The sequence below is a fragment of the Pleurodeles waltl genome, chromosome 4_2 (genome assembly GCF_031143425.1).
Source record: "Pleurodeles waltl isolate 20211129_DDA chromosome 4_2, aPleWal1.hap1.20221129, whole genome shotgun sequence".
NCBI lineage: Eukaryota > Metazoa > Chordata > Amphibia > Caudata > Salamandridae > Pleurodeles > Pleurodeles waltl.
The window spans coordinates 386025572-386050789 of record NC_090443.1 but is presented as its reverse complement, the minus strand read 5'-3'; the positions used below and the strand labels follow the sequence as shown (position 1 = coordinate 386050789).

The 25218-nt window shown below is 47.5% G+C and overlaps 1 protein-coding gene across 7 annotated transcripts in view; it reads left to right on the top strand.

Moving 5' to 3' along the window:
* The window catches only part of CARM1 (coactivator associated arginine methyltransferase 1), a 224240-nt gene that overhangs the window by 152251 nt on the left and 46771 nt on the right, over positions 1 to 25218 (top strand). For all 7 annotated transcript variants that reach the window (XR_011202794.1, XR_011202795.1, XM_069231523.1 and 4 more), the window contains exons 11-12: positions 14773 to 14910; positions 16101 to 16190. Coding sequence is in view for 5 of the 7 variants with exons in the window: in XM_069231523.1 (XP_069087624.1) it covers positions 14773 to 14910; positions 16101 to 16190 (228 nt within the window). In the remaining 2 variants the exon portion in view is untranslated. The remainder of the gene's footprint in view (positions 1 to 14772; positions 14911 to 16100; positions 16191 to 25218) is intronic.

Genomic DNA, 25218 nt, shown 5'->3' with positions numbered 1-25218 from the left:
TGTTTTCACACACACCAGTTCAGGGATACCCAGCATTGCTGCATGGGTTTTTAGCTCTACCTCAGCCCATGCTGAGGACTCCAGGTCATTTCCAAGCAGACAGTCCACTGGGATATTTGAGGAGACCACCACCTGTTTCAGGCCATTGACCCCTCCCCATTCTAAAGTAACCATTGCCATGGGATGTACTTTTCTCTGATTGTCAGCGTTGGTGACTGTGTAAGTTTTTCCAGTCAGGTATTGGCCAGGGGAAACCAGTTTCTCTGTCACCATGGTGACACTGGCACCTGTATCCCTCAGGCCCTCTATTCTAGTTCCATTAATTAAGAGTTGCTGTCTGTATTTTTGCATGTTAGGCGGCCAGACAGCTAGTGTGGCTAAATCCACCCCACCCTCAGAAACTAGAGTAGCTTCAGTGTGAACCCTGATTTGCTCTGGGCACACTGTTGATCCCACTTGGAGACTAGCCATACCAGTGTTACCTGGATGGGAGTTTGGAGTGGAACCTTTCTTGGGACAGGCCTTGTCTCCAGTTTGGTGTCCATGCTGTTTACAGCTATGACACCAGGCCTTTTTGGGATCAAAGTTTTTACCCTTGTACCCATTGTTTTGTGAAGAGGCTCTGGGCCCACCCTCCTGTGCAGGTTTTTGGGGGCCTGTAGAAGACTCTTTACTATTTTTAGTTTTGGTTGTCTCATCACCCTTCTGCTGGGGAGTCTTTGTGACCCCTTTCTTTTGGTCACCCCCTGTTGAAGTCTTGGACACCCTTGTCTTGACCCAATGGTCCGCCTTCTTTCCCAATTCTTGGGGAGAAATTGGTCCTAGGTCTACCAGATGCTGATGCAGTTTATCATTGAAACAATTACTTAACAGGTGTTCTTTCACAAATAAATTGTACAGCCCATCATAATTACTTACACCACTGCCTTGAATCCAACCATCTAGTGTTTTCACTGAGTAGTCAACAAAGTCAACCCAGGTCTGGCTCGAGGATTTTTGAGCCCCCCTGAACCTAATCCTGTACTCCTCAGTGGAGAATCCAAAGCCCTCAATCAGGGTACCCTTCATGAGGTCATAAGATTCTGCATCTTGTCCAGAGAGTGTGAGGAGTCTATCCCTACACTTTCCTGTGAACATTTCCCAAAGGAGAGCACCCCAGTGAGATCTGTTCACTTTTCTGGTTACACAAGCCCTCTCAAAAGCTGTGAACCATTTGGTGATGTCATCACCATCTTCATATTTAGTTACAATCCCTTTGGGGATTTTCAACATGTCAGGAGAATCTCTGACCCTATTTATGTTGCTGCCACCATTGATGGGTCCTAGGCCCATCTCTTGTCTTTCCCTCTCTATGGCTAGGATCTGTCTTTCCAAAGCCAATCTTTTGGCCATCCTGGCTAACTGGATGTCCTCTTCACTGGAGTTATCCTCAGTGATTTCAGAGTTGTTGGTCCCTCCTGTGAGGGAACCAGCATCTCTGACTATTATTTGTGGAGTCAGGGCTTGAGAAGCCCTGCTCTCCCTAAGTAGGACTGGAGGGGGGGAATTTCCCTCCAAGTCACTATCTTCATCCTCTGAGTTGCCATCCTCAGAGGGGTTGGCCTTTTCAAACTCTGCCAAAAGCTCCTGGAGCTGTACTTTGGTAGGTTTGGGGCCCATTGCTATTTTCTTTAGTTTACAGAGTGACCTTAGCTCTCTCATCTGTAGATGGAGGTAAGGTGTGGTGTCGAGTTCCACCACATTCACATCTGTGCTAGACATTATGCTTCTAAAAGTTGGAATACTTTTTAAGAAACTAAAACTGGTTCTAGAATCTAATTCAAACTTTTACAAACTTTTAAACTCTAAAAGAAATGCTAAACAGGATCTAACACAAGGCCCTAGCAGGTCTTTTAAGAATTTAGAAAACTTTTCAAATTGCAAAAATCAATTTCTAATGACAATTTTGGAATTTGTCGTGTGATCAGGTATTGGCTGAGTAGTCCAGCAAATGCAAAGTCTTGTACCCCACCGCTGATCCACCAATGTAGGAAGTTGGCTCTGTATGTGCTATTTCAAAGTAAGGAATAGCATGCACAGAGTCCAAGGGTTCCCCTTAGAGGTAAAATAGTGGTAAAAAATAGATAATACTAATGCTCTATTTTGTGGTAGTGTGGTCGAGCAGTAGGCTTATCCAAGGAGTAGTGTTAAGCATTTGTTGCACATACACAAGACAATAAATGAGGTACACACACTCAGAGACAAATCCAGCCAATAGGTTTTTATATAGAAAAATATCTTTTCTTAGTTTATTTTAAGAACCACAGGTTCAAATTCTACATGGAATATCTCATTCGAAAGGTATTGCAGGTAAGTACTTTAGGAACTTCAAATCATCAAAATTGCATGTATACTTTTCAAGTTATTCACAAATAGCTATTTCAAAAGTGGACACAGTGCAATTTTCACAGTTCCTGGGGGAGGTAAGTTTTTGTTAGTTTTACCAGGTAAGTAGGACACTTACAGGGTTCAGTTCTTGGTCCAAGGTAGCCCACCGTTGGGGGTTCAGAGCAACCCCAAAGTCACCACACCAGCAGCTCAGGGCCGGTCAGGTGCAGAGTTCAAAGTGGTGCCCAAAACACATAGGCTAGAATGGAGAGAAGGGGGTGCCCCGGTTCCGGTCTGCTTGCAGGTAAGTACCCGCGTCTTCGGAGGGCAGACCAGGGGGGTTTTGTAGGGCACCGGGGGGGACACAAGTCCACACAGAAATTTCACCCTCAGCAGCGCGGGGGCGGCCGGGTGCAGTGTAGGAACAGGCGTCGGGTTTGCAATGTTAGTCTATGAGAGATCTCGGGATCTCTTCAGCGCTGCAGGCAAGGGGGGGATTCCTCGGGGAAACCTCCACTTGGGTAAGGGAGAGGGACTCCTGGGGGTCACTTCTCCAGTGAAAGTCCGGTCCTTCGGGTCCTGGGGGCTGCGGGTGCCGGGTCTCTCCCAGGCGTCGGGACTTTAGGTTCAAGGAGTCGCGGTCAGGGGAAGCCTCGGGATTCCCTCTGCAGGCGGCGCTGTGGGGGCTCAGGGGGGACAGGTTTTGGTACTCACAGTATCAGAGTAGTCCTGGGGTCCCTCCTGAGGCGTCGGATCTCCACCAGCCGAGTCGGGGTCGCCGGGTGCAGTGTTGCAAGTCTCACGCTTCTTGCGGGGAGCTTGCAGGGTTCTTTAAAGCTGCTGGAAACAAAGTTGCAGCTTTTCTTGGAGCAGGTCCGCTGTCCTCGGGAGTTTCTTGTCTTTTCGAAGCAGGGGAAGTCCTCAGAGGATGTCGAGGTCGCTGGTCCCTTTGGAAGGCGTCGCTGGAGCAGGATCTTTGGAAGGCAGGAGACAGGCCGGTGAGTTTCTGGAGCCAAGGCAGTTGTCGTCTTCTGGTCTTCCGCTGCAGGGGTTTTCAGCTGGGCAGTCCTTCTTCTTGTAGTTGCAGGAATCTAAAATCTTAGGTTCAGGGTAGCCCTTAAATACTGAATTTAAGGGCGTGTTTAGGTCTGGGGGGTTAGTAGCCAATGGCCACTAGCCCTGAGGGTGGGTACACCCTCTTTGTGCCTCCTCCCAAGGGGAGGGGGTCACATCCCTAATCCTATTGGGGGAATCCTCCATCTGCAAGATGGAGGATTTCTAAAAGTTAGAGTCACCTCAGCTCAGGACACCTTAGGGGCTGTCCTGACTGGCCAGTGACTCCTCCTTGTTATTCTCATTATTTTCTCCGGCCTTGCCGCCAAAAGTGGGGCCTGGCCGGAGGGGGCGGGCAACTCCACTAGCTGGAGTGTCCTGCTGGGTTGGCACAAAGGAGGTGAGCCTTTGAGGCTCACCGCCAGGTGTGACAATTCCTGCCTGGGAGAGGTGTTAGCATCTCCACCCAGTGCAGGCTTTGTTACTGGCCTCAGAGTGACAAAGGCACTCTCCCCATGGGGCCAGCAACATGTCTCGGTTTGTGGCAGGCTGCTACAACTAGTCAGCCTACACAGATAGTCGGTTAAGTTTCAGGGGGCACCTCTAAGGTGCCCTCTGTGGTGTATTTTACAATAAAATGTACACTGGCATCAGTGTGCATTTATTGTGCTGAGAAGTTTGATACCAAACTTCCCAGTTTTCAGTGTAGCCATTATGGTGCTGTGGAGTTCGTGTTTGACAGACTCCCAGACCATATACTCTTATGGCTACCCTGCACTTACAATGTCTAAGGTTTTGTTTAGACACTGTAGGGGTACCATGCTCATGCACTGGTACCCTCACCTATGGTATAGTGCACCCTGCCTTAGGGCTGTAAGGCCTGCTAGAGGGGTGTCTTACCTATACTGCATAGGCAGTGAGAGGCTGGCATGGCACCCTGAGGGGAGTGCCATGTCGACTTACTCGTTTTGTCCTCGCTAGCACACACAAGCTGGCAAGCAGTGTGTCTGTGCTGAGTGAGGGGTCTCCAGGGTGGCATAAGACATGCTGCAGCCCTTAGAGACCTTCCTTGGCATCAGGGCCCTTGGTACTAGAAGTACCAGTTACAAGGGACTTATCTGGATGCCAGGGTCTGCCAATTGTGGATACAAAAGTACAGGTTAGGGAAAGAACACTGGTGCTGGGGCCTGGTTAGCAGGCCTCAGCACACTTTCAATTGTAAACATAGCATCAGCAAAGGCAAAAAGTCAGGGGGCAACCATGCCAAGGAGGCATTTCCTTACAGGTTAGGATTGTGACCCCCTCCCCTTGGGAGGGGGCACAAAGAGGGTGTACCCACCCTCAGGGCTAGTAGCCATTGGCTACTAACCCCCAGACCTAAACACGCCCTTAAATTTAGTATTTAAGGGCTACCCTGAACCCTAGAAAATTAGATTCCTGCAACTACAAGAAGGACTGCCTAGCTGAAAACCCCTGCAGCGGAAGACCAGAAGACGACAACTGCCTTGGCTCCAGAAACTCACCGGCCTGTCTCCTGCCTTCCAAAGATCCTGCTCCAGCGACGCCTTCCAAAGGGACCAGCGACCTCGACATCCTCTGAGGACTGCCCCTGCTTCGAAAAGACAAGAAACTCCCGAGGACAGCGGACCTGCTCCAAGAAAGGCTGCAACTTTGTTTCCAGCAGCCTTGAAAGAACCCTGCAAGCTCCCCGCAAGAAGCGTGAGACTCGCAACACTGCACCCGGCGACCCCGACTCGGCTGGTGGAAATCCGACACCTCAGGAGGGACCCCAGGACTACTCTGATACTGTGAGTACCAAAACCTGTCCCCCCTGAGCCCCCACAGCGCCGCCTGCAGAGGGAATCCCGAGGCTTCCCCTGACCGCCACTCTTTGAATCCTAAATCCCGACGCCTGGGAGAGACCCTGCACCCGCAGCCCCCAGGACCTGAAGGACCGGACTTTCACTGGAGAAGTGACCCCCAGGAGTCCCTCTCCCTTGCCCAAGTGGAGGTTTCCCCGAGGAACCCCCCCCTTGCCTGCCTGCAGCGCTGAAGAGATCCCGAGATCTCTCAGACTAACATTGCGAACCCGACGCTTGTTTCTACACTGCACCCGGCCGCCCCCGCGCTGCTGAGGGTGAAATTTCTGTGTGGGCTTGTGTCCCCCCCGGTGCCCTACAAAACCCCCCTGGTCTGCCCTCCGAAGACGTGGGTACTTACCTGCAAGCAGACCGGAACCGGGGCACCCCCTTCTCTCCATTCTAGCCTATGTGTTTTGGGCACCACGTTGAACTCTGCACCTGACCGGCCCTGAGCTGCTGGTGTGGTGACTTTGGGGTTGCTCTGAACCCCCAACGGTGGGCTACCTTGGACCAAGAACTGAACCCTGTAAGTGTCTTACTTACCTGGTAAAACTAACAAAAACTTACCTCCCCCAGGAACTGTGAAAATTGCACTGTGTCCACTTTTAAAACAGCTATTTGTCAATAACTCGAAAAGTATACATGCAATTTTTATGATTTGAAGTTCCTAAAGTACTTACCTGCAATACCTTTCGAATGAGATATTACATGTAGAATTTGAACCTGTGGTTCTTAAAATAAACTAAGAAAAGATATTTTTCTATACAAAAACCTATTGGCTGGATTTGTCTCTGAGTGTGTGTACCTCATTTATTGTCTATGTGTATGTACAACAAATGCTTAACACTACTCCTTGGATAAGCCTACTGCTCGACCACACTACCACAAAATAGAGCATTAGTATTATCTATTTTTACCACTATTTTACCTCTAAGGGGAACCCTTGGACTCTGTGCATGCTATTCCTTACTTTGAAATAGCACATACAGAGCCAACTTCCTACAGGTGGTCTACCTTGGACCCAAAACTGAAACCTGTAAGTGACTTACCTGTTAAAACTAACATTACTTTACCTCCCCCAGGAACTGTGAAAATTGCACTGTGTCCACTTTTAAAACAGCTATTTGTGTTTTATGTAAAAAGTATAAATGCTAATGTAATGATTCAAAGTTCCTAAAGTACTTTCCTGCAATACCTTTCAAATGAGATATTACATGTAGAATTTGAACCTGTGGTTCTTAAAATAAACTAAGAAAATATATTTTTCTATAACAAAACCTATTGGCTGGATTTGTCTCGGAGTGTGTGTTCCTCATTTATTGCCTGTGTGTATGTACAACAAATGCTTAACACTACCCCTTGGATAAGCCTACTGCTCGACCACACTACCACAAAATAGAGCATTAGTATTATCTCTTTTTGCCACTATCTTACCTCTAAGGGGAACCCTTGGACTCTGTGCATGCTATTCCTTACTTTGAAATAGCACATACAGAGCCAACTTCCTACAACAGCCTTCAAGTTAAGCCTGACTGCTCTGTGCCTAGTACCTTGACTAGGACTGTGGTTACTGCTTGACCAGGGCTCACACCCCAGTCGACCAGTAACCCAATTTCTAGCAGACTTAGGCATTTACACTTGTTTTATTTTCCCTTGAAGTAAGTCTTTTTGAGTCACTGACATAGTGACTCCACCTATTAGTGGTACTGCACATGGGCATTAACTCCATTGTTAGATTGTTTTTTCCCACATGGAGGGAGAGTGTGAAGATGGAGCCCACCAATACAGTAAAGAAGCCTACTGTATAGCTCAAAGCATTAAAGATAACAAAAGGAACAAATATTTGCAACGTCAAGCGGCTGGGGAGGAGAGTGGGCGCATGTGAATCTACAGCACTAAATGCCACAAACAGACGCTTACAAGGTAACATTTTCTATTTGTGGGATGTGTAGCTGTAGATACACATGCTGTGCACTAACTGCAAATAAGTCCTCTTTAAAGCTGTGGCTTAGCCTGAAGATAATGCAGAGACTGGAAAGTGTACGTAGGACAATCTGGCCAATTGCAGCTTGCTGTCCAGCAAGGAAATCCAACAGTAATGTTTGGTAAAGGTATGAGGAATGGACCAAGTAGCTGCTTTACAGATGCCAGCTAATGATATATTACCTAAGAAAGCCATGGAAGCCCCTTTCTTAGGAGTAGCATGAGTTCTGGGTGTGACAAGCATTTTTTTTTTGGCTTTACCATAAAAAGTCTTTATGCATTTGACCAACCAACGTGCAACACCCACCTTGGAAATGACACGCCCTTTGTGTGGTTTGGAGTAAGACACGAAAAGCTGTTTTGTTTTAAAGAAGCGTTTTGTTTTAAAGAAGCGTTTTGTTCCATCAATGTAGAACATTATCACTCTACTGACATCCAGAGTATGTAGTGTGTCTTGGGCAACAGTCTATGGGTGCAGAAAAATAAGATTGGGGATTTGATTTGGTCAATGTGAAAACTCAAGACTACATAAGGGAGGAATCTTGGAATGGCCCCGAGGACCATCTCAACATAATGGACCTGTAAGAAAGGCTCGTCAAGGCAAGAGGGTGCATTTCGCAAACCTGCCTGAGGGAAGTGATGGCTACAAGGAAAGCCACCTTCCAGGAGAGAAACTGCAGTGGGAAAGAGTAAAGGGGTTCAAAAGGTAGGCCCATGAGTTTTATAAGGACTACGTTAAGACTCCACACACACAAAGGAGCAGGAGGCATCGGAGGTGGCATAACCCTTTTGAGGCCTTCCATAAAGACTTCAATTACTGACAATATGAATTAAGAAGCATGCTGCCTATTCAGCAAGTAGGTAGCTAGAGCAGTCGGATGCAACCTAATGGAAGTGTAGGCAAGGCCCAACTTCTGCAGGCAGAGTAGGCAACAGAGAATGACTTGTACAGATGTTGAAAGGACTGATGTGTTTGAGGAGAGTAGCGCACAAAACGTTTCCATTTAACTCCATAGCAGGTCCTGGTACTGGGCCTTCGATCCTCCGTGAATAGAGACACACTACTCTGGATGGATAAGATGACCAAACTCTAGGATCTCAGGAGCCAGATGACGAGGTTTAGCTTTTGAGGACTGGGGTGTTGGAGTGCTCTGTGATTTTGTGTGAAAAGGTCCAGCCTGATGGGGAGCTTCATGTGCAAACGAGCAAGAGTTCTAGCAGTGTGGGGTACAATAGCTGGCACTTCCAGGTTGGTGCCACTAGGATGAGAGTGAGGGATGTCTGCCTCAGCCTCCAGAATACAAAGAGTAGGAATACAAGAGATGGACAAGCACAGGCAAATATCTCTGACCAACTGATCCATAGTGCATTGCCAATGGACTGGGGGTGTGGTAGCGTGACTGCTAAGTTTGGGCATTTTGCATTTTCTGCAGTGGTCTATTTGTGGGAACCCCCAACTACGGATGTAAGGGCTTAGGACCTAGGGATGGAGTTCCCATTTGTGGAAGTTTTGGTGTGCCCTGCTAAGCAGGTCTGTCAGATCGTTGCCCACCCCAGCAATGTGCTGGCTAAGCAGACGTACTCTGATATATTGTCCACTGTCCGATGCTATGGACTATACTGGACAGCTGTGCAGAGTGTGCTCCCTTGATTTACAAGTAAAACATGGCAGTTGTGTTCTCTGCATTTCACAACTGTCTTGTTCTGTATGAAAGCATGAAATGCCCGTAGTGCAAGGCAGGGGCTTCAAAGAAGTGTGCAGATCTGGCTTCACTCAAAGGAGAGATGCCAACCCTACTGTTAGCCCCCACTTTTTGCCTGATACTGATGCTGACTTGACTGAGAAGTGTTGAGACCCTGCTAACCAGGCCCCAGCACCAGTGTTCTTTCACCTAAAATGTACCATTGTTTCCACAATTGACACACCCTGGCATCCAGGTAAGTCCCTTGTAACTGGTACCCCTGGAACCAAGGGCCCTGATGCCAGGGAAGGTCTCCAAGGGCTGCAGCTTATCTTATGCCACCCTGGGGACCCCTCACTCAGCACAGACACACTGCTTGCCAGCTTGTGTGTGCTAGTGGGGATAAAATGACTAAGTCGACATGGCTCTCCCCTCAGGCTGCCATGCCAACCTCACACTGCCTGTGGCATAGGTAAGTCACCCCTCTAGTAGACCTTACAGCCCTAAGGCAGGGTGCACTATACCACAGGTGAGGGCATAGGTGCATGAGCACTATGCCCCTACAGTGTCTAAGCAAAACCTTAGACATTGTAAGTGCAGGGTAGCCCTAAGAGAATATGGTCTGGGAGTCTGTCAAAAACGAACTCCACAGCTCCATAATGGCTACACTGAATACTGGGAAGTTTGGTACCAAACTTCTCAGAATAATAAACCCACACTGATGCCAGTGTTGGATTTCTTAAAAAATGCACACAGAGGGCATCTTAGAGATACCCCTTGTATATTACCCAATTGTTCAGTGCAGGACTGACTGGTCTGTGCCAGCCTGCTGCTGAGCGACGAGTTACTGACCCCATGTGGTGAGGGCCATTGTGCTCTGAGGACAGAAACAAAAGCCTACTCTGGGTGGAGGTGCTTCACACCTCCCCCCTGCAGGAACTGTAACACCTAGCAGTGAGCCTCAAAGGCTCAGGCTTCGTGTTACAATGCCCCAGGGCACTCCAGCTAGTGGAGATTCCCGCCCCCCTGGACACAGCCCCCACTTTTGGCGGCAAGTCCAGGAGAGATAATGAGAAAAACAAGGAGTCACTGGCCAGTCAGGACAGCCCCTAAGGTGTCCTGAGCTGAAGTGACTCTGACTTTTAGAAATCCTCCATCTTGCAGATAGAGGATTCTCCCAATAGGATTAGGGATGTGCCCTCCTCCCCTCAGGGAGGAGGCACAAAGAGGGTGTAGCCGCCCTAAAGGACAGTAGCCATTGGCTACTGCCCTCCCAGACCTAAACACACCCCTAAATTCAGTATTTAGGGGCACCCCAGAACCTAGGAACTCGGATTCCTGCAACCTAAGAAGAAGAGGACTGCTAAGCTGAAAAACCCTGCAGAGAAGATGGAGACACCAACTGCTTTGTCCCCAGCTCTACCAGCCTGTCTCCCCACTTCTAAAGACACTGCTCCAGCGACGCTTTCCACAGGGACCAGCGACCTCTGAAGCCTCAGAGTACTGCCCTGCATCTAGAAGGACCAAGAACTCCAGAGGACAGCGGCTCTGTTCACCAAAGACTGCAACTTTGCAACAAAGAAGCAACTTTGAAACAACACGCATTTCCCGCCGGAAGCGTGAGACTTGGCACTCTGCACCAGACGCCCCCGGCTCCACTTGTGGAGAACAATCACTTCAGGGAGGACTCCCCGGCGACTGCGAGACCGTGAGTAGCCAGAGTTGACCCCCCTGAACCCTCACAGCGACGCCTGCAGAGGGAATCCCGAGGCTCCCCCTGACCGCGACTGCCTGCTTCAAAGACCCGACACCTGGTAAAGGCACTGCATCCGCAGCCCCCAGGACCTGAAGAATCCGACCTCCAGTGCAGGAGCGACCCCCAGAGGGCCCTCTCCCTTGCCCAGGTGGTGGCTACCCCGAGGAGCCCCCCCCCCTTGCCTGCCAGCATCGCTGAAGAGACCCCTTGGTCTCCCATTGCTTTCTATTGAAAACCCGACGCTTGTTTGCACACTGCACCCGGCCGCCCCCTTGCCGCTGGGGGTGTACTTTCTGTGTGGACTTGTGTCCCACCCCCCGTCCCCCCATCCCCCCCAAGTGCCCTACAAAACCCCCCTGGTCTGCCCTCCGAAGACGCGGGTACTTACCTGCTGGCAGACTGGAACCGGGGCACCCCCTTCTCCATTGAAGCCTATGTGTTTTGGGCACCACTTTGACCTCTGCACCTGACCGGCCCTGAGCTGCTGGTGTGGTAACTTTGGGGTTGCTCTGAACCCCCAACGGTTGGCTACCTTGGACCCAAACGTGAACCCCGTAGGTTGTTTACTTACCTGCAAAAACTAACAAACACTTACCTCCCCCAGGAACTGTTGAAAATTGCACCTTATCTAGTTTTAAAATAGCTATATGTGATTTATGTGAAAACGGTATATGCTATTTTGCTAATTCAAAGTTCCTAAAGTACCTACCTGAAATACCTTTTATTTGAAGTATTACTTGTAAATCTTGAACCTGTGGTTCTTAAAATAAACTAAGAATATATTTTTCTATATAAAAACCTATTGGCCTGGAATTGTCTGAGTGTGTGTTCCTCATTTATTGCCTGTGTGTGTACAACAAATGCTTAACACTACTCCTTTGATAAGCCTACTGCTCGACCACACTACCACAAAATAGAGCATTGGAATTATCTCTTTTTGCCACTATCTTACCTCTAAGGGGAACCCTTGGACTCTGTGCATACTATTCCTTACTTTGAAATAGTGCATACAGAGCCAACTTCCTACAGCAGGCCTCAGCACACTTTCAAATCAAAACTTAGCATCAGCAAAGGCAAAAAGTCAGGGGGTAACCTTGCCAAGGAGGCATTTCCTTACACTTACTCCAAGGGACCAGGACCTGAGGGGAACCACTTAGGGATCAAGAACTCGTTGAATATGGGTCCAGGCACTGTTGGGGAGCCCGTTATGTCCCGGAGAATCAGATCTGGAGGCCAGCAGACTAGCCCTTTGAGTCACTCTGGGGTCCTGCATTCAAGATGGTTTGCAGGTTCAGATCTTCCTCCCCAGGCAGGGGGGCAGTAGTCAGCAGTTTAGCACAACAAGGCAGCAGCTCTTTTAGAGTAACAGTCCAGCATTGTGGCATTCCTATCAGCAGCACAGCAGTCCTATTTCCTTGCAGAGTATCCACAAATCTAGAAGGGTACTGAAGTGTTCTGTCTGAGGTCCTTCTCATATACACTGGTGCCCTGGTTGTGGAAGGTGGGAGAGGCTTCTAGACCGTGTCTTTGAAGTGCCAGGAATTACCTATCTCCCGTTCCCTGGCTTCAAGCCGGCTAAACTTAATGTGGGTTGTTAAGCCCATTGTGTGTCGACAGGACCACAACCTATTCCTATTGGAGGTCGAGACCAGTTCCTCCCTCCCATCCTGCCAATGATGGCTCATCCCTTCACGTGTAAGCTCCCATTGGGTGTGACTGTCTGGGAGGAATACACAAAGCCCAACTGCCAGCTACACCCAGTCCTGTGATCTGACAGAGGCTGTAGGCACCAAATGGCTAAGGCAAAAAATGCTGACTTTCTAAAAGTGGCATTTTCAAAATTGCAATTTAAAATCCGACTTCACTGTACTTTAGGAATTTAAAGTAGGATTCCAGAGACACCAAACAAACCATTTCTCTCTTCCCATTTGGAAATAACACTTCTAAAATGTAATGCTGCACCTCCAGTTTTATTGTATGGGAGAGATAAGCCTTGCAGTACTGAAAAACGAATTTGAGTTTTTCACTACCTAGATCTGTAAAACTACATGTCCAATTTTTTTAATATATTGCATTTGCCTTTTGGGCTGCCCAAGACATACCTCAGGGGTGACTTTTTTTCATTAAAAAGGAAGGTTTGAGCCTGGCAAATGGTTTATAATGCTAAAGCGACATGGCAGTTTAAAGCTGCACCCACACAGGCTCTCCAATGACAGGCCTGAGATACATAGAAAGGGCTACTTAGAGTGGGAAAAGCGGTGCTGCAGGCCCACTAGTAGCAATTAATTTACAGGGCATAGGTAGTACACCATAATAAGGATTTGTCGGTATATTAAATATGCCAGGTGGGGATAAGCCAATATGACCATGTTATAAGGAGTGACCACATTAACTTTAGCACTGGTTAGCAGTGGTAAAGTGCGCAGTATCCTAATGCCAGCAAAAATGGAATGAGAAAAAATGGAGAGAGGCAAAACATTGGTGGAAGACAACCTATGGCTGATAGGTCTAACAGAGCCTAACACTAGACTGCGCTGGTGTGCACAGCATGTGCATCTATAGTACTACATTCCCCGAACAGACATTTACAGGATAAGTGACTTGTTAGAGATAAGGCTGAGTAACACACTGATGTGGCTCACTGGATCTACATTCCCAGTGGTGGTTACAGAATTGGACTGGGCTATAGAAGTGAGGGAATTCTAAATAGACCTGTCTGACAGCAATCCTCATACACAACAAGAAGGTGGGGTGTCTGTTAAGTACTAATTTCAGCATTTTTATCTTATGAGCTCAGGCAGTTTACACAGAACTGTTAATGTGATAACATAGCATGTTTCTGGTTCATTCTCAGGTTCTCCCATTGCGGATGTCAAACCCCTTTGTCCACTTATGTTCCTCACATTACCGAACCCATTGGGGGGGGGGGTCCATCGTCTTCGTTACAGTTGTCTTGGAATTCAACTGGCTTTCAGGAAAGGAACTTTATATTTGTTCTAGGCACCGTTGTTGAATGTAAGATTGTTAAACGCACACCCTCCCAAAAAATATCAACAGTCTTTTTGCTCCTTCCCTTACTGTCTCCACCTCCAAACTTACCTCTAATATCCTAATATCCATTTGCACTAATCCAGAAACCACACTGGGCCCACCAGTCCTTATGGCCTTAAAGATGTTTACACTGTCTCAATGCTACTTGGATGCTCCACTGAATGTTTCGTTTGCAGCTTATCTTGTGAAACGTGGAGGACAAGCGCTCCCAAGTGGTTCATGCAGCATTTTGTATGAGCAACTAAACAGAGTAAGCCATCTGTTGTCATTGCTGTTGCACAAACTACACTTCAGTTATATCTATATATGTTTTACTATTCTGTACTGTTGATTTCTATTTTCCCGTCATTAATCATCTAGGGTGAGTAAGGGTTGGCACCTGTAGCTGTTTCAGAGTTAGTACCTTTCGGTATAACCACTGCCACAGAAAAGGCCTCTCTGAGATAAACAGCCTCACGAAGAAGCAAAAGGACATGGAATGCCAGAATGCACATTAACAATAATGGCTATGCTGCATTGATTTTCTTTTTGATGAGAAATGGGTGAATTTTCAGATAAATCCACTTTATAGTGCTAACTGTACATTCTAGATTGTTCTATTGAAAAAGGCGCAGAATATGTTGATGAGAGAGTGTGGATAGCACATCAAGATTTTCGTTTAAATCCCTGGGAATACTGAGGTGGCCTTTGTCATTGCTTCCCTGAGTGATGCCCTGTTCCACAGTTATCTCTGACCAATAGAAATAGACTTTAGAAATAGAATCTCAACTTCCGATGATAGTAAAATAGCAGTATTTAGCAAGAATTCTGCTTATCCAAAAACTGGTGTGTTCACTTGTAACTCCATTCTGTTGCCTCCCACGTTGCCCATATATCTGCTTCATAACTCTTACAAAGTGATCTATGCTTTCTGGATAGATATTCTGAGGTTTAGATGATAACATTCTTCAACTGATGCCTATTCTTTCTGCTGGTCCTTCTGCATTCACCCCTGACTCTCCTTGTTTCTCTCGCTTAGAATGACAGTTTGGCTTTCTACAGCACCGACCGAACCTCTGACTCACTGGTACCAGGTGCGGTGCCTGCTCCAGTCTCCCCTTTTTACGAAGGCAGGGGATACACTCTCAGGGACTGTCCTCCTTATAGCCAACAAAAGGTGAGTGGCTGTGTAGCTGTCTGTGGAAAAAAAGGAAATGATGGAGGTGGGGGGGACTGAGATGGTGGGGGAGGATATTTGTATTGATTCCCGATGTCCCGGAAGTCATGCCATGATCTACTTCTCACGTGCTGATAAATGCTGTTCTATATAGATCAGAGTCCCGTATTGCTCTCCTCCATAAGGGGTGTTGTACTTTCTTGTATCTTACTCGGTTATGTGAAAAGTCATAAGTGAGCTAATTCCTCGTATAGAGAGCAGATTTCTGAATTTTCTTTATACATTGCTATCTAGCCAAACACATCTATTTTGGTCAATGAACCGTTTTTGCCAGTTAGCCTGACGGGGGCATAAATTATCCATTTCCCTCGTGTCTAAAGTATTGTGACCTTGCAGGAACGTGTGTGTACTCTTCATTTGCTTTTCTACGATTCACACTTTATGTAACCCAACACCCCAGTGCAGTCTTTTAGAAAAGCATGACCAATCATCTCGTAGGGTCTCCCTTTCTGTGGAAGTGCACTAAGGTGTCTTCTTCCTACGTCCCATATTTAAATAGATCTATTTTTATCGCCTTCCCTTTTACATTTTTGGGATCTTGAAAGTTGGATACCTTGGGAACATTCCATTCAACCTGGAAGAAAGTAAATATTTTCTCTGTGAAATAAAAACTTTCTATTTACCCCCAAAGTTTGTATTGGGTTGTTTAGGGCACATTGTGCCACTATTACTCAGGCAATTGCACCCTTCAGTCAATGCACCACCACTTTGAAATGCAGAAATCTGGTGTCCTAGCACTGATACACAGGCAGAAAGGTACGTGAGCTTCTGAGTTGTAACCTGGAGCAATTCATTGTGTCTTAGTATTAGGTCTCTAACAGGGCTCTGCCAGTACACCTTAAGCTTGACTTGCTGAACTTCCAGCTTTATCAGTACTGTCAACCAAATGGTGCTCTGCTACTTAACCTCTGTACTGATGTGTGGTTTTCACAGATCAGCCAGCACTTGCTCATACGCAGTGCTGCTAATGCCTATTAATTCTGAATTGCAGAATCCTTGTTACGGTATTTAAAGCTCTACATAGCTTTAATGTTACCCAGTAATCTGAGTTACATTCAGAGTTACATGTTTAACGTGTTCTGCTTTTGCTTCTTTTCCATAGATTCTTTTAACTTTTTCTTTCCTTCCAGGCAAAGTTATGACATCAGTATTGTGGCCCAGGTGGATCAGACCGGCTCCAAGTCCAGCAACCTTCTTGATTTGAAAAATCCCTTTTTCAGGTATGTGCTGCATCTCGCCCATGTGTGGTACATCTGGTCCCGTGCATTTGTGCTCTGCCTAAAAAACAATTTCCTGCTCTTGTGCCACTGTTTGTAGGAGGGCAATTTAAAATGGTATTGTCTGGCTTTCTGATTGGGATTGTATCATGACTGCTTTTGCATGATAGGTTCTTCATTGTTAGTCATAAACTTTAGAATAATTCCCTGCTGCATGCACAGATGAGCACTTCTCCTCAATATATTTACCCATAGAATTGTACACACAGGGTGCTGTGTTCCATGTGTCAGTAGGATGAGTGCCACCTTTCAGAAGCTTATACAAGGCATGTAGACTGTCAGACCCAGAAAAACCTGTTTCAGAAATGCATTGAAGCATTTGATGTGCAAAATGCTCAAAGCATACCTAACATTTAGGCAACAAATCTAGCCAGATGGGGCCTGCATTGGAAAGATGTGAAAATATCCCTTCTCTCGTAGGGGATTTCCATTTATATTCATAAGCGTTGAATATTCCCAGCCTGCCTGCGGGGACCCCGGAGCACTTTTTCCAATATAACTTAAGTGTCCATGTTCGCCTTACTTCAGAAAGGCCTGCCAAGTCACTTAAGATTGTTCCTATGCAGCCTATTGGAAAGGCTACAGTGTTCAAACTTCTTCATCCAGTTTGTTCTTGAGGTAAATGCTTTTAAATGCCTGAACAAATTAATATATTTTTCAGAAAAATTCCTACACCCAAACCTTTTTTTATATCAGAAATCCCCTATGAAGGAGTGCAGAGCAGTGTAGCCCATAGGCTGCCATTAGTAATGAAGAAAAAGGAGACTATGCCTTTAAGAGCAGCCAGTCCTCCAGTATCCCATCATGCCTAGAGAAGAGGCAGTTACCTCAGTTCTTTTTTCAGGCTCCTGCTGATAGGACCCTGGACGACCTATTTAGGTTATTTTCTTAAAAAATCGAGAACATTTTTTGAGAGAATTGAGGTATTTTTACACAAAAAAATGCCTTCCTTATTCAACAAATGTCCAACAGCGTACAGCCGCCAGACCTTTGCTACCTCTGGTACCTGGCCTCTTAGAGCCTGCAATGGAAGTCTTCCTCATGCCGACTACAACAAGACCTGCAATTCCGATGGTTGCCCCCCTACACCATCTACGTCGGTCACATTTTCCAGGCACACACTGCGTGACAGAGAGAAGATTCGCCTTCAAGGGAGAGCAGAGAGAGGACGCCAGGGAACCAGTGGGACTTCTGAGCGAGGGGAAGGTCAGTCTTCCACCAGAGCTCATACCTCAGCCTCCAGTGGACGTGGAAGGTCTGAGAGGCGTTCTTCAGGTAGAACACTTTCGATCCCGGTCGAAGATCGATGTTGAGGAGGTACGGCGCCGACATGCTCTCCATCGAAGTCCGGCTCGGCGTCATATAGGCGTCAAGGCACCGCACGACGTTGAAGACTCCACGACGTAGTTGGAATTGACGTCGAGAAGGAAACGTAGGCGTCATGTGTCGACATCGAGGTTCCGCACAACGTTGACGTCGAGGAGCCCATGGTCGTCGAGGAAAGCATCGACGTCGAGTAGATGCAAAGAAGAATTTATTCTTCCTCAGAGCACTCTACTTCGGTAGTGCTGCTTCCTTCGTCGCCTTCCACTCGTGCATCTCCTCCACCAGAGTTCCCACCAGCTTCTCCTCAGTCACAGACACTGCGACCTACGGATCAGGATTTACCAGCACCTGCACCACTTCAAGTGCCTATCAGTGTCCCAGCACGACCGCGCTCTACTTCGCGCCACCGTTCACGACATGGCCATCACTCATCCAGCTCAAGATCTCACCGCAGATCTAGACGTAGATCATGTTCAAGGGGTTGTGAGAGAGATTCTTGGTCTTCTACCAGAGACTACTCTCCTACTTTATCAGATTCACCCCCACCTCGGTCCTCGCCGGTTGATATGAACACCTTTCATGAAGTGCTGGTCCGATGGTGCGCTCTGGTGGTGCGAAAGCGTCAGCAATTGCCTGGTAGAGTGGCAAAAAATTACAACAGACGCTTGGGTCTTAAACATTGTACAGAATGGCCGTCTTCCACCTCTTTCCCCGGATAAAGAGAGTAAAAGACTAGATTCAACAGGCCGTAAAGTCTGCAGTTCGGCCGCATTCTCCATGAAAACTGCAAGCGCAACAGCCCTTTTGGGCAGATACAATAGGTCCTTATGGGATTCCATATTACAGTTTGCAGAGCATCTCCCGAGAGATCATAGAGAGGATTTCTTAGAAATAGCCAAGGAGGGTGCTATGGTCTCGAATCAGATCATCAGTGCAGCGGCGGATTCGTATTTACTCTCGGCGCATTCATATTGCCATGGGGTGACACTAAGGAGACATTCATGGCTGCGGCTTACTTCACTGAAGCTGGATGCTCCACAACGCATTATAAATCGGCCATTTTCAGGCTCCACTCTATTCGGATCCCATGCAGATGATGAAATGGCAAGGATGAAGGCTGAGGTGGACACATTAAAAGCAGTGGGTCTTGACAAGCCTAAGGAACAATGAAGGTCCTTCCGACCTTTCCAATGCCGCTACACCACGCAGAGGGTTCAAACCCCTCAATGGGCCCCCTACAAGATCTCACCAGCAGTACCAACGATCTTATCAGCCTCAGCGTAAAGCACAGAGAGGACAATCGACCCAACCGTCCAATCAGTGTTCCCGACAACCTACAGCTTGAAAAACCCTGAGAATTTCCTCCCCCCCCCAACTTCGTTAACCAATATTGTCTCAGGTTTTCCACACCGCCTCCAACCATTCCGCCAAAACCCTCCACTGCGCACCTTGACCTCTTAAAGGCGGAAGTTTCCAACCTCTTCGAAAAGAGAGCAGTGGAATCGGTTCCCCTCAACCAACGGGGGAAGGGCATTTATTCCAAACACTTTCCCATCCCAAAGAAGGACAAGAGAGAGTTCAGACCCATTCTAGACCTCAAAATTGCCAACATATGGGTCCGAAACGAAAAGTTGAGGATGCTATCCTTACACCAGATATATCCTCAGATTCAGCAAGGGGACTGGCTTTGTTCAGTGGACCTACACAATGCGTATTTTCACATCCCCATTACGAAGAAGCATCGGAAATTCCTGAGGTTTGTTGTGGGTCAAGATCACTTCCAATACGCTGTCCTACCGTTCGGTCTCAGGTCAGCACCCAGAACCTTTTCCAAGTGCATGGCGGTGGTGGCAGCACATCTCAGAAAAAATCTGATTTTCATATACCCATATCTCTACGACTGGCTAATCAAAGCATCCACCTGTGCAGAAGCCAAACTGCATTTCCAGATGACCTGTGATCTCCTGTATCGGCTAGGCCTTCGTGTCAACCTTCACAAGTCAACAACAGTTCCTGTCCAGAAGTTACACTACTTAGGAGCTACCATAGACACACTGCAGGCAAAAGTGTCCTTTGGAGGAACAACGCTTATCCATTCTCCGGAAGTGTCGGGCTCTCCGATCAATGCATCACCCAGCAGTGCGCAGAGTCTCCTCACTTCTCGGCTCCATGGCCTCCTGCATCTTTCTGACACCCAACACTCTCCTCCACATGCGACCGTTTCAGGAATGCCTGGAGGACGAATGGAATCAACTGTCTGGAAACTGGGAAGACCAAATTAGTCTGTCCACCCACACAATCAGATCTCTAACTTGGTGGTGTTCTCCAGCCAATCTCTTAAAGGGGATGCCATTCCGTCCAGTCTCCAGCACAGACTATGGTGACACATGCTTCTCTCCTCGGATGGGGAGCTCATATGCATCATCTGCAAATACAAGGTCGATGGTCTCCCAAGGAATCATTATACCACATCAGTCTCCTCGAGCTACGGGCGGTGCACCTAGCTCTCAAGGCCTTTCTCCCCTCAATCACCGCCGACAACTTGCTGGTACAGACAATACTACCACTATGTACTATATGAACAAGCAAGGGGGCACCAGATCCAGAGTCTTGTCTCAAGAGTCCCAGACAATATGGCACTGGCTCCTAGCCAGGAAATTGAACATAGTGGCAACCCACCTTCCAGGGGTTCAGAATGTGCAAGCGGATGCCCTCAGCAGAGTTCTAGAAGAGACCCACGAGTGGGTGCTCAACAAAGACGTTACTCAAGACATCTTCCGTTTGTGGGGTACACCTTCTATCGACCTCTTCGCCACAGAAGGAAACATGAAATGCTGTGCCTTCGCCGCCAGGTTTTACCACCCAGAATCGCTGGGGAATGCTCTGTGGATAGACTGGTCCAACAAATTTCTGTACGCCTTTCCACCAATTACACTGATCCCAGCAGTCCTCAAACTCTCTGACGTCAGCTACAATGATCCTTATTGCACCAGAGTGGCCGAGACAGTGGTGGTTCCCGGATCTCCTTCACTGATCGCTCCGTCCACATCTCAGGCTACCCTGCAGACCGGACCTCCTGACGAAGTTTGGAGGACAAATGAGACACCCCAATCGCTCCTCGAATTTGGCAGCATGGCTCCTGAGTTAGTCCAGTACGGACATCTAAACCTTCCACAGGATTGTATGGAAGTCCTAAAGGAGGCGAAGCGTCCATCTACCCGTTCAGCATATTCCTTCAAGTGGAAAAGGTTCTGCATCTGGTGTTCTAAGGAGCTAGACCCTACATCTTGCAAGGAAGATGTCATTCTCCCATACGTGTTACATTTGGCTCGATCTGGCCTGCAACTTTCTTCAATAAGAGTTCATTTGGCAGCTTTGACTGCTTAATGGAAAACTCCTTCACAAACCTCTTTCTTTAGGATTCCAGTCATCAAAAATTTCCTAGAGGGGTTAAAGAAGGTCTTTCCTCCAGTTCGGTGCCCTTCCCCCACCATGGGAACTTAATGTGGTCCTTTCATGTCTCATGCAACATCCATTTGAACCCATACACAAGACATCTCTCCAACACCTAACTTGGAAGATGGCCTTTCTAGTGGTAATCACATCAACACGAAGGGTTAGCGTGATCCAGGCCCTCTGTACCCACGAGCCTTAAACAGTATTTCACTCCTCCAAAGTACTTCTGCGGACACATCCTAAATTCCTGCCCAAGGTTATATCCGACTTTCACATCAACCAGTCAATTTCCTTACCTACTTTCTTTCCAAACCTATCTACCCCAGCAGAGAGAGCTCTCCATTCTCTAGATGTAAAAAGGGTGCTAAAATTTTATCTAGATAAGTCTAATTTCCTTCGGAGAACTTCACAACTGTTCGTTAATTATGGTACGGTCCGTACCGGTTTAGCCACCTCCAAATAATCAATATCGAGATGGATAGTCTCCTGTATTTTATTTTGTTATCAACTAGGTAAGAAAACTGTACAGGGCAAACCAAAAGCGCATTCCACCAGAGGCAAGTCGGCAACGACTGCTTTATTGAGGAATGTTCCATTAGCATTCATTTGTAGAGCTGCAACTTGGAGATCTAGTCACACCTTTACCAAGCATTATTGCCTTGACTCTGATGCTAGGGCAGATGCTCAAGTAGGACAGGCTTCTCTTAGGAACCTCTTTGCTTGAGAGAGTGTTTTCGGAGTGTTCTGTCTGCCCCTCCCCGTGTTATGGGATGGGCTTGCTATTCTATTCTATTCAATGCTTATGACTATACATGGAAATCCCCTACGAGAGAAGGTATAGTTTCTTACCTGTAACTCAAGTTTTCTCATATGGGTATTTCCATGATAGTCATAAGCAACCCTCTCACCTCCCCGGGGGAGCAAACAGATTGCTTAATTAGGTTAATCATTATTATCAGCTTAGAACTGCCTGCAAAAAGAACTGAGGTAACTGCCTCTTTCTAGGCATGATAGGATACTGGAGGACTGGCTGCTCTTAAAGGCATAGTCTCATTTTTCATTACTAATGGCAGCCTATGGGCTGCACTGCTCTGCACTCCTTTATAGGGGTTTTCTAATATAAAAAAGGTTTGTGAAGGAATTTTCTGAAAAATATATTAATTTGTTTAGGCATTTAAATGCATTTACCTCAAGAACAAACTGGATGAAGAAGTTTGAACACTGTAGCCTTTCCTATAGGCTGCATAGGAACATTCTAAAGTGACTTGGCAGGTGTAAGGAAATGCCTCCTTGGCATGGTTGCCCCCTGACTTTTTGCCTTTGCTGATGCTATGTTTACAATTGAAAGTGTGCTGAGGCCTGCTAACCAGGCCCCAGCACCAGTGTTCTTTCCCTAACCTGTACTTTTGTATCCACAATTGGCAGACCCTGGCATCCAGATAAGTCCCTTGTAACTGGTACTTCTAGTACCAAGGGCCCTGATGCCAAGGAAGGTCTCTAAGGGCTGCAGCATGTCTTATGCCACCCTGGAGACCTCTCACTCTGCACAGACACACTGCTTGCCAGCTTGTGTGTGCTAGTGAGGACAAAACGAGTAAGTCGACATGGCACTCCCCTCAGGGTGCCATGCCAGCCTCTCACTGCCTATGCAGTATAGGTAAGACACCCCTCTAGCAGGCCTTACAGCCCTAAGGCAGGGTGCACTATACCATAGGTGAGGGTACCAGTGCATGAGCATGGTACCCCTACAGTGTCTAAATAAAACCTTAGACATTGTAAGTGCAGGGTAGCCATAAGAGTATATGGTCTGGGAGTCTGTCAAACACGAACTCCACAGCACCATAATGGCTACACTGAAAACTGGGAAGTTTGGTATCAAACTTCTCAGCACAATAAATGCACACTGATGCCAGTGTACATTTTATTGTAAAATACACCACAGAGGGCACCTTAGAGGTGCCCCCTGAAACTTAACCGACTATCTGTGTAGGCTGACTAGTTTTAGCAGCCTGCCACAAACCGAGACATGTTGCTGGCCCCATGGGGAGAGTGCCTTTGTCACTCTGAGGCCAGTAACAAAGCCTGCACTGGGTGGAGATGCTAACACCTCTCCCAGGCAGGAATTGTCACACCTGGCGGTGAGCCTCAAAGGCTCACCTCCTTTGTGCCAACCCAGCAGGACACTCCAGCTAGTGGAGTTGCCCGCCCCCTCCGGCCAGGCCCCACTTTTGGCGGCAAGGCCGGAGAAAATAATGAGAATAACAAGGAGGAGTCACTGGCCAGTCAGGACAGCCCCTAAGGTGTCCTGAGCTGAGGTGACTCTAACTTTTAGAAATCCTCCATCTTGCAGATGGAGGATTCCCCCAATAGGGTTAGGATTGTGACCCCCTCCCCTTGGGAGGAGGCACAAAGAGGGTGTACCCACCCTCAGGGCTAGTAGCCATTGGCTACTAACCCCCCAGACCTAAACACGCCCTTAAATTTAGTATTTAAGGGCTACCCTGAACCCTAGAAAATTAGATTCCTGCAACAAGAAGAAGGACTGCCCAGCTGAAAACCCCTGCAGCGGAAGACCAGAAGACGACAACTGCCTTGGCTCCAGAAACTCACCGGCCTGTCTCCTGCCTTCCAAAGATCCTGCTCCAGCGACGCCTTCCGAAGGGACCAGCGACCTCGACATCCTCTGAGGACTGCCCCTGCTTCGAAAAGACAAGAAACTCCCGAGGACAGCGGACCTGCTCCAAGAAAAGCTGCAACTTTGTTTCCAGCGGCTTTAAAGAACCCTGCAAGCTCCCCGCAAAAGGCGTGAGACTTGCAACACTGCACCCGGCGACCCCGACTCGGCTGGTGGCGATCCAACACCTCAGGAGGGACCCCAGGACTACTCTAAGACTGTGAGTACAAAAACCTGTCCCCCCTGAGCCCCCACAGCGCCGCCTGCAGAGGGAATCCCGAGGCTTCCCCTGACCGCAACTCTTTGAACCTAAAGTCCCGACACCTGGGAGAGACCCTGCACCCGCAGCCCCCAGGACCTGAAGGACCGGACTTTCACTGGAGGAGTGACCCCCAGGAGTCCCTCTCCCTTGCCCAAGTGGAGGTTTCCCCGAGGAACCCCCCCCCTTGCCTGCCTGCAGCGCTGAAGAGATCCCTAGATCTCCCATTGACTTCCATTACAAACCCGACGCTTGTTTCGACACTGCACCCGGCCGCCCCCGCGCTGCTGAGGGTGAAATTTCTGTGTGGACTTGTGTCCCCCCCGGTGCCCTACAAAACCCCCCTGGTCTGCCCTCCGAAGACGCGGGTACTTACCGGCAAGCAGACCGGAACCGGGGCACCCCCTTCTCTCCATTCTAGCCTATGTGTTTTGGGCACCACTTTGAACTCTGCACCTGACCGGCCCTGAGCTGCTGGTGTGGTGACTTTGGGGTTGCTCTGAACCCCCAACGGTGGGCTACCTTGGACCAAGAACTGAACCCTGTAAGTGTCTTACTTACCTGGTAAAACTAACAAATACTTACCTCCCCTAGGAACTGTGAAAATTGCACTAAGTGTCCACTTTTAAAACAGCTATTTGTCAAATACTTGAAAAGTATACATGCAATTTTGATGATTTGAAGTTCCTAAAGTACTTACCTGCAATACCTTTCGAATGAGCTATTACATGTAGAATTTGAACCTGTGGTTCTTAAAATAAACTAAGAAAAGATATTTTTCTATACAAAAACCTATTGGCTGGATTTGTCTCTGAGTGTGTGTACCTCATTTATTGTCTATGTGTATGTACAACAAATGCTTAACACTACTCCTTGGATAAGCCTACTGCTCGACCACACTACCACAAAATAGAGCATTAGTATTATCTATTTTTACCGCTATTTTACCTCTAAGGGGAACCCTTGGACTCTGTGCATGCTATTCCTTACTTTGAAATAGCACATACAGAGCCAACTTCCTACTTTGGTGGATCAGCGGTGGGGTACAAGACTTTGCATTTGCTGGACTACTCAGCCAATACCTGATCACACGACAAATTCCAAAATTGTCATTAGAAGTTGATTTTTGCAATTTGAAAAGTTTTCTAAATTCTTAAAAGACCTGCTAGGGCCTTGTGTTAGATCCTGATTAGCATTTCTTTTAGAGTTTAAAAGTTTGTTAAAAGTTTGAATTAGATTCTAGAACCAGTTTTAGT